This window comes from Phyllobates terribilis, unplaced genomic scaffold (assembly GCF_046119375.1).
Source record: "Phyllobates terribilis strain yellow unplaced genomic scaffold, ASM4611937v1 Scaffold_33__1_contigs__length_13283291, whole genome shotgun sequence".
Taxonomy (NCBI): Eukaryota; Metazoa; Chordata; class Amphibia; order Anura; family Dendrobatidae; genus Phyllobates; species Phyllobates terribilis.
The window spans coordinates 313,785-327,549 of NW_027362793.1; the positions used below are offsets into that span (position 1 = coordinate 313,785).

Sequence of the window (13,765 nt, forward strand, 5' to 3'; positions counted from 1 at the left end):
ACTGCCCCGATACCACAGATAATGCTCCAATACCACAGACACCGCCCCGATACCACAGACACCGCCCCGATACCACAGACACCGCTCCGATACCACAGATAATGCTCCAATACCACAGACACCGCCCCGATACCACAGATAATGCTCCAATACCACAGACACCGCCCCGATACCACGGACACCGCCCCGATACCACAGATAATGCTCCAATACCACAGACACCGCCCCGATACCACGGACACCGCCTCGATACCACAGATAATGCTCCAATACCACAGACACCGCCCCGATACAACAGACACCGCCCCGATACCACAGATACCGCCCCGATACCACGGACACCGCCCCGATACCACAGATAATGCTCCAATACCACAGACACCGCCCCGATACCACGGACACCGCCCCGATACCACAGATAATGCTCCAATACCACAGACACCGCCCCGATACCACGGACACCGCCCCGATACCACAGATAATGCTCCAATACCACAGACACCGCCCCGATACCACAGACACCGCCCCGATACCACGGACACCGCCCCGATACCACAGATAATGCTCCAATACCACAAACACCGCCCCGATACCACAGACACCGCCCCGATACCACAGATAATGCTCCAATACCACAGACACCGCCCCGATACCACAGACACCGCCCCGATACCACGGACACCGCCCCGATACCACAGATAATGCTCCAATACCACAGACACCGCCCCGATACCACAGACACCGCCCCGATACCACAGACACCGCCCCGATACCATGGACACCGCCCGATACCACAGATAATGCTCCAATACCACAGACACCGCCCCGATACCACAGACACCGCCCCGATACCACAGATAATGCTCCAATACCACAGACACCGCCCCGATACCACAGACACTGCCCCGATACAACGGACACCGCCCCGATACCACAGATAATGCTCCAATACCACAGACACCGCCCCGATACCACAGATAATGCTCCAATACCACAGACACCGCCCCGATACCACAGACACCGCCCCGATACCACGGACACCGCCCCGATACCACGGACACCACCCCGATACCACAGACACCGCCCCGATACCACAGATAATGCTCCAATACCACAGACACCGCCCCGATACCACAGACACCGCCCCGATACCACGGACACCGCCCCGATACCACAGATAATGCTCCAATACCACAGACACCGCCCCGATACCACAGACACCGCCCCGATACCACAGATAATGCTCCAATACCACAGACACCGCCCCGATACCACAGACACCGCCCCGATACCACAGATAATGCTCCAATACCACAGACACCGCCCCGATACTACAGACACCGCCTCGATACCACGGACACCGCCCCGATACCACGGACACCGCCCCGATACCACAGACACCGTCCCGATACCACATATAATGCTCCAATACCACAGACACCGCCCCGATACCACAGATAATGCTCTAATACCACAGATACAGCCCCGATACCACAGACACCGCCCCGATACCACAGACACCGCCCCGATACCACAGACACCGCCCCGATACCACAGATACAGCCCCGATACCACAGATAATGCTCCAATACCACAGACACCGCCCCGATACCACAGACACCGCCCCCATACCACAGACACAGCCCCGATACCACGGACACCGCCCCGATACCACAGACACCGCCCCGATACCACAGACACCGCCCCGATACCACAGATAATGCTCCAATACCACAGACACCGCCCCGATACCACAGACACCGCCCTGATACCATGGACACCGCCCCGATACCACGGACACCGCCCCGATACCACAGACACCGCCCCGATACCACGGATACCGCCCCGATACCACGGATACCGCCCTGATACCACAGACACCGCCCCGATACCAAAGGACACCGCCCCGACACCACAGATAATGCTCCAATACCACAGACACCGCCCCGATACCACGGATACCGCCCCGATACCACGGACACCGCCCCGATACCACAGATACAGCCCCGATACCACAGATAATGCTCCAATACCACAGACACCGCCCCGATACCACGGATACCGCCCCGATACCACGGACACCGCCCCGATACCACAGATACAGCCCCGATACCACAGATAATGCTCCAATACCACAGACACCGCCCCGATACCACAGATAATGCTCCAATACCACAGACACCGCCCCGATACCACAGACACCGCCCCGATACCACAGATAGAGCCCCGATACCACAGATAATGCTCCAATACCACAGACACCGCCCCGATACCACGGATACCGCCCCGATACCACAGATACCACCCCGATACCACGGACACCGCCCCGATACCACGGACACCGCCCCGATACCACGGACACCGCCCCGATACCACGGATACCGCCCCGATACCAGACACCGCCCCGATACCACGGATACCACCCCGATACCACAGATACCGCCCCGATACCAGATATCGCCCCGATACCACAGATACCGCCCCGATACCACAGATACCGCCCCGATAACACAGATACCGCCCCGATAACACAGATACCGCCCCGATAACACAGATACCGCCCCGATACCACAGATACCGCACCATCGACCAAGAAGTGTAACGTTTATAGCAATCCGAAGGTGAGAAGGGAAAACCAAGAGCGAAGAAGAAATACTGAGCAACACAGACCCGGAGCTGCCGGGGGACACAACGGAAAATATGACGAAAAGTGATGGACTGGCACCGAATAATCCTGCTTCCTGCAGCAGACACTGCTATGGGGGCACTCTGACAGGCAGATGGACAGTCTCCAGCACACACCGCTATAGGGGCACTCTGACAGGCACATGGACAGTCTCCAGCAGACACCGCTATGGGGGCACTCTGACAGGCACATGGACAGTCTCCAGCAGACACTGCTATGGGGGCACTCTGACAGACACATGGACAGTCTCCAGCAGACACCGCTATGGGGGCACTCTGACAGGCACATGGACAGTCTCCAGCAGACACTGCTATGGGGGCACTCTGACAGGCACATGGACAGTCTCCAGCAGACACTGCTATGGGGGCACTCTGACAGGCACATGGACAGTCTCCAGCAGACACTGCTATGGGGGCACTCTGACAGGCACATGGACAGTCTCCAGCAGACACTGCTATGGGGGCACTCTGACAGGCACATGGACAGTCTCCAGCAGACACTGTTATGGGGGCACTCTGACAGGCACATGGACAGTCTCCAGCACACTGCTATGGGGGCACTCTGACAGGCAGATGGACAATCTCCAGCAGATGTCGCTATGGGGCACTCTGACAGGCACATAGACAGTCTCCAGTAGACACTGCTATGGGGGCACTCTGACAGGCACATGGACAGTCTCCAGCACACTGCTATGGGGGCACTCTGACAGGCACATAGACAGTCTCCAGCAGACACTGCTATGGGGGCACTCTGACAGGCACATGGACATTCTCCAGCAGACACTGCTATGGGGGCACTCTGACAGGCACATGGACAGTCTCCAGCAGACACTGCTATGGGGGCACTCTGACAGGCACATGGACAGTCTCCAGCACACTGCTATGGGGGCACTCTGACAGGCAGATGGACAATCTCCAGCAGACGCCGCTATGGGGCACTCTGACAGGCACATAGACAGTCTCCAGCAGACACTGCTATGGGGGCACTCTGACAGGCACATAGACAGTCTCCAGCACACTGCTATGGGGGCACTCTGACAGGCACATAGACAGTCTCCAGCAGACACTGCTATGGGGGCACTCTGACAGGCACATAGACAGTCTCCAGCAGACACCGCTATGGGGGCACTCTGCCAGGCACATGGACAGTCTCCAGCACACTGCTATGGGGGCACTCTGACAGGCACATAGACAGTCTCCAGCACACTGCTATGGGGGCACTCTGACAGGCACATAGACAGTCTCCAGCAGACACTGCTATGGGGGCACTCTGACAGGCACATAGACAGTCTCCAGCAGACACCGCTATGGGGGCACTCTGCCAGGCACATGGACAGTCTCCAGCACACTGCTATGGGGGCACTCTGACAGGCACATGGACAGTCTCCAGCACACTGCTATGGGGGCACTCTGACAGGCACATAGACAGTCTCCAGCAGACACTGCTATGGGGGCACTCTGACAGGCACATAGACAGTCTCCAGCAGACACTGCTATGGGGGCACTCTGACAGGCACATAGACAGTCTCCTGGGGTCACTGAGTGCAGCCCACATCCGGCCCGCCGCCTCACACCAGCCATGCCAGTCCTACGCCAGGCGGAACGTTATATGCGCGGAATCTTTATTCTGGGATTACTGAGCACATAGGGGATGAAAATAAGCATCGGACCATTTACAACCAGGGCTTTTTCCGGTGTCACGAGTGAGCCGGTGAGTGTCCCGGGTGCCGCGGATGACTGTAGTTCGGGCGGGTGTGCGAGGTTGTGACCGGACACTGCGGGTGCACCAACATTCTGCTCCCCCCGGATACTTTCTTCTTGTTTACAGGAGCAGGTGGCGTCTTCTTCATTATTCTCACGGGATTCCGGACTTACTGCGACTTATAGTTCTCCCCAAGGTGGATGGAGAGAGAGATTACATGGGAGTTGTAGTCCTCTTGTATCTGATGACATGGGAGTTGTAGTCCTCTTGTATCTGATTACATGGGAGTTGTAGTCCTCTTGTATCTGATTACATGGGAGTTGTAGTCATCTTGTATCTGATTACATGGGAGTTGTAGTCATCTTGTATCTGATTACATGGGAGTTGTAGTCATCTTGTATCTGATTACATGGGAGTTGTAGTCCTCTTGTATCTGATTACATGGGAGTTGTAGTCATCTTGTATCTGATTACATGGGAGTTGTAATCCTCTTGTATCTGATTACATGGGAGTTGTAGTCCTCTTGTATCTGATTACATGGGAGTTATAGTCCTCTTGTATCTGATTACATGGGAGTTGTAGTCATCTTGTATCTGATTACATGGGAGTTGTAGTCCTCTTGTATCTGATTACATGGGAGTTGTAGTCATCTTGTATCTGATTACATGGGAGTTGTAATCCTCTTGTATCTGATTACATGGGAGTTGTAGTCCTCTTGTATCTGATTACATGGGAGTTGTAATCCTCTTGTATCTGATTACATGGGAGTTGTAGTCCTCTTGTATCTGATTACATGGGAGTTGTAATCCTCTTGTATCTGATTACATGGGAGTTGTAATCCTCTTGTATCTGATTACATGGGAGTTGTAGTCCTCTTGTATCTGATTACATGGGAGTTGTAGTCCTCTTGTATCTGATTACATGGGAGTTGTAGTCCTCTTGTATCTGATTACATGGGAGTTGTAATCCTCTTGTATCTGATTACATGGGAGTTGTAGTCCTCTTGTATCTGATTACATGGGAGTTGTAGTCCTCTTGTATCTGATTACATGGGAGTTGTAGTCCTCTTGTATCTGATTACATGGGAGTTGTAGTCCTCTTGTATCTGATTACATGGGAGTTGTAATCCTCTTGTATCTGATTACATGGGAGTTGTAGTCCTCTTGTATCTGATTACATGGGAGTTGTAGTCATCTTGTATCTGATTACATGGGAGTTGTAGTCCTCTTGTATCTGATTACATGGGAGTTGTAGTCCTCTTGTATCTGATTACATGGGAGTTGTAATCCTCTTGTATCTGATTACATGGGAGTTGTAATCCTCTTGTATCTGATTACATGGGAGTTGTAGTCCTCTTGTATCTGATTACATGGGACTTGTAATCCTCTTGTATCTGATTACATGGGACTTGTAATCCTCTTGTATCTGATTACATGGGAGTTGTAGTCCTCTTGTATCTGATTACATGGGAGTTGTATTCCCCTTGTATCTGATTACATGGGAGTTGTAGTCCTCTTGTATCTGATTACATGGGAGTTGTAGTCCTCTTGTATCTGATTACATGGGAGTTGTAGTCCTCTTGTATCTGATTACATGGGAGTTGTAGTCCTCTTGTATCTGATTACATGGGAGTTGTAATTCTCTTGTATCTGATTACATGGGAGTTGTAATCCTCTTGTATCTGATTACATGGGAGTTGTAGTCCTCTTGTATCTGATTACATGGGAGTTGTATTCCCCTTGTATCTGATTACATGGGAGTTGTAGTCCCCTTGTATCTGATTACATGGGAGTTGTAGTCCTCTTGTATCTGATTACATGGGAGTTGTAATCCTCTTGTATCTGATTACATGGGAGTTGTAATCCTCTTGTATCTGATTACATGGGAGTTGTAATCCTCTTGTATCTGATTACATGGGAGTTGTAGTCCTCTTGTATCTGATTACATGGGAGTTGTAGTCCTCTTGTATCTGATTACATGGGAGTTGTAATCCTCTTGTATCTGATTACATGGGAGTTGTAATCCTCTTGTATCTGATTACATGGGAGTTGTAATCCTCTTGTATCTGATTACATGGGACTTGTAATCCTCTTGTATCTGATTACATGGGACTTGTAGTCCTCTTGTATCTGATTACATGGGACTTGTAGTCCTCTTGTATCTGATTACATGGGACTTGTAGTCCTCTTGTATCTGATTACATGGGACTTGTAGTCCTCTTGTATCTGATTACATGGGACTTGTAGTCCTCTTGTATCTGATTACATGGGACTTGTAGTCCTCTTGTATCTGATGACATGGGACTTGTAGTCCTCTTGTATCTGATGACATGGGACTTGTAGTCCTCTTGTATCTGATGACATGGGACTTGTAGTCCTCTTGTATCTGATGACATGGGACTTGTAGTCCTCTTGTATCTGATGACATGGGACTTGTAGTCCTCTTGTATCTGATGACATGGGACTTGTAGTCCTCTTGTATCTGATGACATGGGACTTGTAGTCCTCTTGTATCTGATGACATGGGACTTGTAGTCCTCTTGTATCTGATGACATGGGACTTGTAGTCCTCTTGTATCTGATGACATGGGACTTGTAGTCCTCTTGTATCTGATGACATGGGACTTGTAGTCCTCTTGTATCTGATGACATGGGACTTGTAGTTCTCCACATTTTGTTTTTAGGTAGCCGGGTGTCCTGTTTTTCTCTCTGGGGGCTTCTAGTCAGGGGACCCCGTCTGTTGTCTCTATTCGCCCCTCACCCCCTTATGATCCCAGAATACTCTGCTTTTGTGTTTTGCAGATTTTGTGGCTGTATAACCCCACACCGGACCCCTTTCCTGGAGGACCTCCGTCCGTGCCGCTCCTTCCCTCGCGTTCCCGGAGGAGCATGCTCTTTCTCTGCGTCGGTCCGTAGAACCGCTCTTGTGGAGACCCTCAGCGGCGTGTGGAAGGGGGCCAGCGGCCGTGGACCTGCCATAGAGAAGATGGCGCGGGTGACCACGGCCCTAGGCGGTAACACCCTGACTGGTCGCACCATGTTCTGCCACCTCGACGCCCCCGCCAACGCCATAAGCGTCTGCCGCGACGCCACCCAAGTGGTGGTGGCCGGACGTAACATCTTTAAGATCTACTCCTTGGAGGACGACCACTTTGCGGAAAAGTTGAACCTCAGAGTGGGCCGGAAGCCGTCGCTGAATTTCAGCTGCGCCGATGTGGTGTGGCACCAGATGGATGAGAACCTGCTGGCCACGGCCGCCACCAATGGTGTGGTGGTCACTTGGAACCTGGGCAAACCCTCCCGGAACAAGCAGGACCAGCTCTTCACCGAGCACAAGAGGACGGTCAACAAGGTCTGCTTCCACCCCACCGAGGTCTACATGCTGCTCAGCGGCTCCCAGGACGGATTCATGAAGTGCTTCGACCTCCGCAAGAAGGACTCGGTCAGCACCTTCTCAGGTGATTCCAGGGCGTTTGGGGAGTTGTAGTTCTTCTTCGTCTCCCCCAGGTTACCAGGCCGCGGAGGGTACGGTTTTATGTGGGATGTCTCGTTCACGCCCCATGTACGTCTCCTCTTCTTCCCAGGTCAGTCCGAGAGCGTGAGAGACGTCCAGTTCAGCATCCGCGATTACTTCACCTTTGCCGCCACGTTTGAGAACGGGAACGTCCAGCTCTGGGACATCCGGAGGCCGGATCGGTTTGAGCGCATGTTCACCGCCCATAACGGGCCGGTCTTCTGCTGCGACTGGCACCCGGAGGATCGGTATGTGCCCCCGAAAACCACATTGTGGGGCGTTTGACCACACACAGATGTAGGGGAAATAGTAGTGCCCCCTGTATATTTCCTCCTTATACCCCGATCTTCACCCGTCACTTTGTCTTCTGAGGAGCTTTCCAACTGCAGCTCTCTCTCCCCTCTCACAGCATCCGGAAACTGCAGCTGCATCCCCCTTTTCCTCACATTACACTGATTTTTGAGGTCCCCGGGGTGAAGGTGCGAGTTTCTAGAGGGTACCCCTACAACTTTATACGTAGTAACTCCCACCCTTCTCGGCCTTCATGGCACTCACTCTTTGATCCCTTCTTCATAGAGGATGGCTGGCCACCGGCGGTCGGGACAAGATGGTGAAAGTGTGGGACATGAACACCAATCGGGCCAAAGAAATCTACTGCGTGCAGACCATCGCCTCTGTGGCCCGGGTGAAGTGGCGCCCGGAGAGGAAGTACCACATAGGGACGTGTTCCATGATGGTGGACCACAACATCTACGTGTGGGACGTGCGCCGGCCGTTCATACCTTTCGCCACTTTCGAAGAACACAAGGACGTGACGACGGGCATCGTTTGGCGCCACCTGCACGACCCGTACTTCATGCTCTCGGGATCTAAGGACAGCACCCTGTACCAGCACATCTTCAGAGACGCCCGACGGCCCATAGACCGCGCCAACCCCGAAGGCCTATGCTATGGACTGTTCGGTGACCTGGCATTTGCCGCCAAGGAAAGTCTGATTTCCTCCTCCACCTCATCACAGGACTCCAATAGGAAACCCTACGACCGGCGACATCCCATCTTCTTCTTGAGGAAGCAGGACCCCATGGAGCAGTTCGAGAACATCTCCAGCGGCCTGATGGTGTTTGAGGCGGGCGGAGGGGACATGGGCTGCTTCGTGACCACGGCAGAGAAGTACGTCCTGGCCGGGAAACCTCTGGCCGAACTGTGTGACCACAACGCCAAAGTGGCTCGAGAGCTGAACAGATGGCAGGTGAGAAACGGGAGCAGGCATGCGCCCTGGCTGGGGGGGGGGGCGTGTGCTCTGGCTGGAGGGGAGAGCGTGCCCCCTGTCTGGGGGTGGGGCGTGCGGCTGAACAGATGGCAGGTGAGAAACAAGAGCAGGCATGCGCCCTGGCTGGGGGGGGGGGGGGAGCGTGCGCCCTGGCTGTGGGGGGGGGAGCGTGCGCCCTGGCTGTGGGGGGGGGGGGGAGTGCGCCCTGGCTGGGGGGGGGGGGGCGTGTGCTCTGGCTGGAGGGGGGAGCGTGCGCCCTGGCTGTGGGGGGGGGGGGAGCGTGCGCCCTGGCTGTGGGGGGGGGGAGCGTGCACCCTGGCTGGGTGGAGGGCGAGCGTGCGCCCTGTCTGGGGTGGGGGGGGAGCGTGCGCCCTGTCTGGGGTGGGGGGGGAGCGTGCGCCCTGGCTGGGGGGGGGGGGGGGAGCGTGCGCCCTGGCTGTGGGGGGGGGGAGCGTGCGCCCTGGCTGGGGGGGGGGGGAGCGTGCGCCCTGGCTGGGGGGGGGGGGGGGGGGCGTGTGCTCTGGCTGGAGGGGGGAGCGTGCGCCCTGGCTGTGGGGGGGGGAGCGTGCGCCCTGGCTGGGGGGGGGGAGCGTGCGCCCTGGCTGTGGGGGGGGGGAGCGTGCACCCTGGCTGGGTGGAGGGCGAGCGTGCGCCCTGTCTGGGGTGGGGGGGGAGCGTGCGCCCTGTCTGGGGGGGGGGGGGGGGAGCGTGCGCCCTGGCTGGGGGAGGGGGGGAGCGTGCGCCCTGGCTGTGGGGGGGGGGGAGCGTGCGCCCTGGCTGGGGGGGAGGGGGCGTGTGCTCTGGCTGGAGGGGGGAGCGTGCGCCCTGGCTGTGGGGGGGGGAGCGTGCGCCCTGGCTGGGGGGGGGGAGCGTGCGCCCTGGCTGTGGGGGGGGGGAGCGTGCACCCTGGCTGGGTGGAGGGCGAGCGTGCGCCCTGTCTGGGGTGGGGGGGAGCGTGCGCCCTGTCTGGGGTGGGGGGGGGAGCGTGCGCCCTGTCTGGGGTGGGGGGGGAGCGTGCGCCCTGTCTGGGGTGGGGGGGGAGCGTGCGCCCTGTCTGGGGTGGGGGGGGAGCGTGCGCCCTGTCTGGGGTGGGGGGGGAGCGTGCGCCCTGTTTGGGGTGGGGGGGGGAGCGTGCGCCCTGTCTGGGGTGGGGGGGGAGCGTGCGCCCTGTCTGGGGTGGGGGGGGAGCGTGCGCCCTGTCTGGGGTGGGGGGGGAGCGTGCGCCCTGTCTGGGGTGGGGGGGGAGCGTGCGCCCTGTCTGGGGTGGGGGTGGAGCGTGCGCCCTGTCTGGGGTGGGGGGGGGAGCGTGCGCCCTGTCTGGGGTGGGGGGGGAGCGTGCGCCCTGTCTGGGGGTGGGAGCGTGCGCCCTGGCTGGTGGGAGCTTGCGCCCTGGCTGGGGGGGGGGGGGAGCGGGCCCTTTTGCTGGTGGGAGCGTGCCCCCTGGCTGGTGGGAGCGTGCGCCCTGTCTGTGGGGGGAGCGTGCGCCCTGGCTGGTGGGAGCTTGCGCCCTGGCTGGTGGGAGCGTGCGCCCTGGCTGGTGGGAGCGTGCCCCCTGGCTGGTGGGAGCGTGCCCCCTGGCTGGTGGGAGCGTGCCCCCTGGCTGGTGGGAGCGTGCGCCCTGGCTGGTGGGAGCGTGCGCCCTGGCTGGTGGGAGCGTGCGCCCTGGCTGGTGGGAGCGTGCCCCCTGGCTGGTGGGAGCGTGCGCCCTGGCTGTGGGGGGGGGAACGTGCGCCCTGGCTGGGGGGGGGGAGCGTGCGCCCTGGCTGTGGGGGGGGGGAGCGTGCACCCTGGCTGGGTGGAGGGCGAGCGTGCGCCCTGTCTGGGGTGGGGGGGGAGCGTGCGCCCTGTCTGGGGGGGGGGGGGGGAGCGTGCGCCCTGGCTGGGGGGGGGGGGAGCGTGCGCCCTGGCTGTGGGGGGGGGGAGCGTGCGCCCTGGCTGGGGGGGGGGGGGCGTGTGCTCTGGCTGGAGGGGGGAGCGTGCGCCCTGGCTGTGGGGGGGGGAGCGTGCGCCCTGGCTGGGGGGGGGAGCGTGCGCCCTGGCTGTGGGGGGGGGGAGCGTGCACCCTGGCTGGGTGGAGGGCGAGCGTGCGCCCTGTCTGGGGTGGGGGGGGAGCGTGCGCCCTGTCTGGGGTGGGGGGGGAGCGTGCGCCCTGTCTGGGGTGGGGGGGGAGCGTGCGCCCTGTCTGGGGTGGGGGGGGAGCGTGCGCCCTGTCTGGGGTGGGGGGGGGAGCGTGCGCCCTGTCTGGGGTGGGGGGGGGAGCGTGCGCCCTGTTTGGGGTGGGGGGGGGAGCGTGCGCCCTGTCTGGGGTGGGGGGGGAGCGTGCGCCCTGTCTGGGGTGGGGGGGGAGCGTGCGCCCTGTCTGGGGTGGGGGGGGAGCGTGCGCCCTGTCTGGGGGTGGGAGCGTGCGCCCTGGCTGGTGGGAGCTTGCGCCCTGGCTGGGGGGGGGGGGGAGCGGGCCCTTTTGCTGGTGGGAGCGTGCGCCCTGTCTGTGGGGGGAGCGTGCGCCCTGGCTGGTGGGAGCGTGCGCCCTGGCTGGTGGGAGCGTGCGCCCTGGCTGGTGGGAGCGTGCCCCCTGGCTGGTGGGAGCGTGCCCCCTGGCTGGTGGGAGCGTGCCCCCTGGCTGGTGGGAGCGTGCGCCCTGGCTGGTGGGAGCGTGCCCCCTGGCTGGTGGGAGCGTGCCCCCTGGCTGGTGGGAGCTTGCGCCCTGGCTGGTGGGAGCGTGCGCCCTGGCTGATGGGAGCGTGCGCCCTGGCTGGTGGGAGCGTGCCCCCTGGCTGGTGGGAGCGTGCCCCCTGGCTGGTGGGAGCGTGCCCCCTGGCTGGTGGGAGCTTGCGCCCTGGCTGGTGGGAGCTTGCGCCCTGGCTGGTGGGAGCGTGCGCCCTGGCTGATGGGAGCATGCGTCAACACCCCGCAATGGCACCTTGGGTCCCCTATGGACTAAAAATTTATTTAAAAAAAGAATTTAAAAAATATTTTCGGTGTTGCTGCATCCGTAAAAGTCCGATCTGAAACTCGCAGGATTTCACACATCAGGGCATGCTGGGTGATATAGTTCCTCAGCAGCTCAAGAGCCTTAGGTCAGAGACTGCTGCTGCGGAACTGCTTTGCGGTGTCTGAGGTGTATCTGGACCGACCTCCTTCACCAGATTCACGGTATCTTCCCTCCAGGTGGCGCAGACGTGGGCGATGCTGGGGATCATCTACTGCAGCGCGGGCACGGTGCCACCCACCAACCTCAACCACAGCCTGGGCAAAAGCGGCAGCTCCCTGCCCCTCCTGAACAGGTGGGACCCCCGCACCCCGTGTCCTCGGTGCATCCTCAGAGCCGTCCTGTAACTCTGCCCTTCTCTGTGCAGCTATAACATGAAGGATCTGACGCCCGGGATGGGCAGCGACGCGCGGCTGGAGCTCAGCAAGGGGGACAGCCGGGCCGACAGCACTCTGATGGACGCCGCCGCCATTAATAACGATGGTGAGGATGGGGGCGCCGCGCTCGTGTCTGAGGCTCCGCCGTCCGCCATGTTACATTGTTTCTATTCACTGTGCAGAGAACGAGGAGACGGAGGGCAGCGACGTTCCTGCTGACTATCTCCTGGGGGACGTGGAGGTAGATGAGGACGAGTTGTATCTAATGGACCACGAGCATCCGCACCGTGAGTAATACCGCCGCCGCACCGCGAGTAATACTGCCACCGCACCGTGAGTAATACCGCCACCATGAGTAATACCGCCGCCGCACCGTGAGTAATACCGCCGCCGCACCGCGAGTAATACTGCCACCGCACCGTGAGTAATACCGCCACCATGAGTAATACCGCCGCCGCACCGTGAGTAATACCGCCGCCACACCGTGAGTAATACCGCCGCCGCACCGTGAGTAATACCGCCACCACACCGCGAGTAATACCGCCGCCGCACCGTGAGTAATACCGCCGCCACACCGCGAGTAATACCGCCACCACACCGCGAGTAATACCGCCGCCACACCGCGAGTAATACCGCCGCCACACCGCGAGTAATACTGCCACCGCACCGTGAGTAATACCGCCACCACACCGCGAGTAATACTGCCACCGCACCGTGAGTAATACCGCCACCACACCGCAAGTAATACCGCCACCACACCGCGAGTAATACCGCCGCCACACCGCGAGTAATACCGCCGCCACACCGCGAGTAATACCGCCACCACACCGCGAGTAATACCGCCACCACACCGCGAGTAATACCGCCGCCACACCGCGAGTAATACCGCCGCCGCACCGCGAGCAATACCGCCGCCGCACCGCGAGTAATACCGCCGCCGCACCGCGAGTAATACCGCCGCCGCACCGCGAGTAATACCGCCGCCGCACCGCGAGCAATACCGCCGCCGCACCGTGAGCAATACCGCCGCCGCACCGCGAGCAATACCGCCGCCGCACCGCGAGCAATACCGCCGCCGCACCGCGAGTAATACCGCCGCCACACCGCGAGTAATACCGCCGCCACACCGCGAGTAATACCGCCGCCACACCGCGAGTAATACCGCCGCCACACCGCGAGTAATACCGCCGCCGCACCGTGAGTAATACCGCCGCCGCAACCGCGAGTAA

General features: G+C 59.5%; 1 protein-coding gene across 1 annotated transcript in view; it reads left to right on the top strand.

Moving 5' to 3' along the window:
* Positions 1-4,321: 4,321 nt before the first annotated feature.
* The window catches only part of WDR24 (WD repeat domain 24), a 54,593-nt gene continuing 45,149 nt past the window's right edge, over positions 4,322-13,765 (top strand). The window contains 8 exon segments of the mRNA XM_073660656.1: positions 4,322-4,396; positions 7,189-7,236; positions 7,238-7,844; positions 7,971-8,148; positions 8,477-9,149; positions 12,339-12,454; positions 12,527-12,642; positions 12,719-12,823. Coding sequence (XP_073516757.1) covers positions 4,337-4,396; positions 7,189-7,236; positions 7,238-7,844; positions 7,971-8,148; positions 8,477-9,149; positions 12,339-12,454; positions 12,527-12,642; positions 12,719-12,823 — 1,903 coding nt within the window. The 5' untranslated portion in view covers positions 4,322-4,336.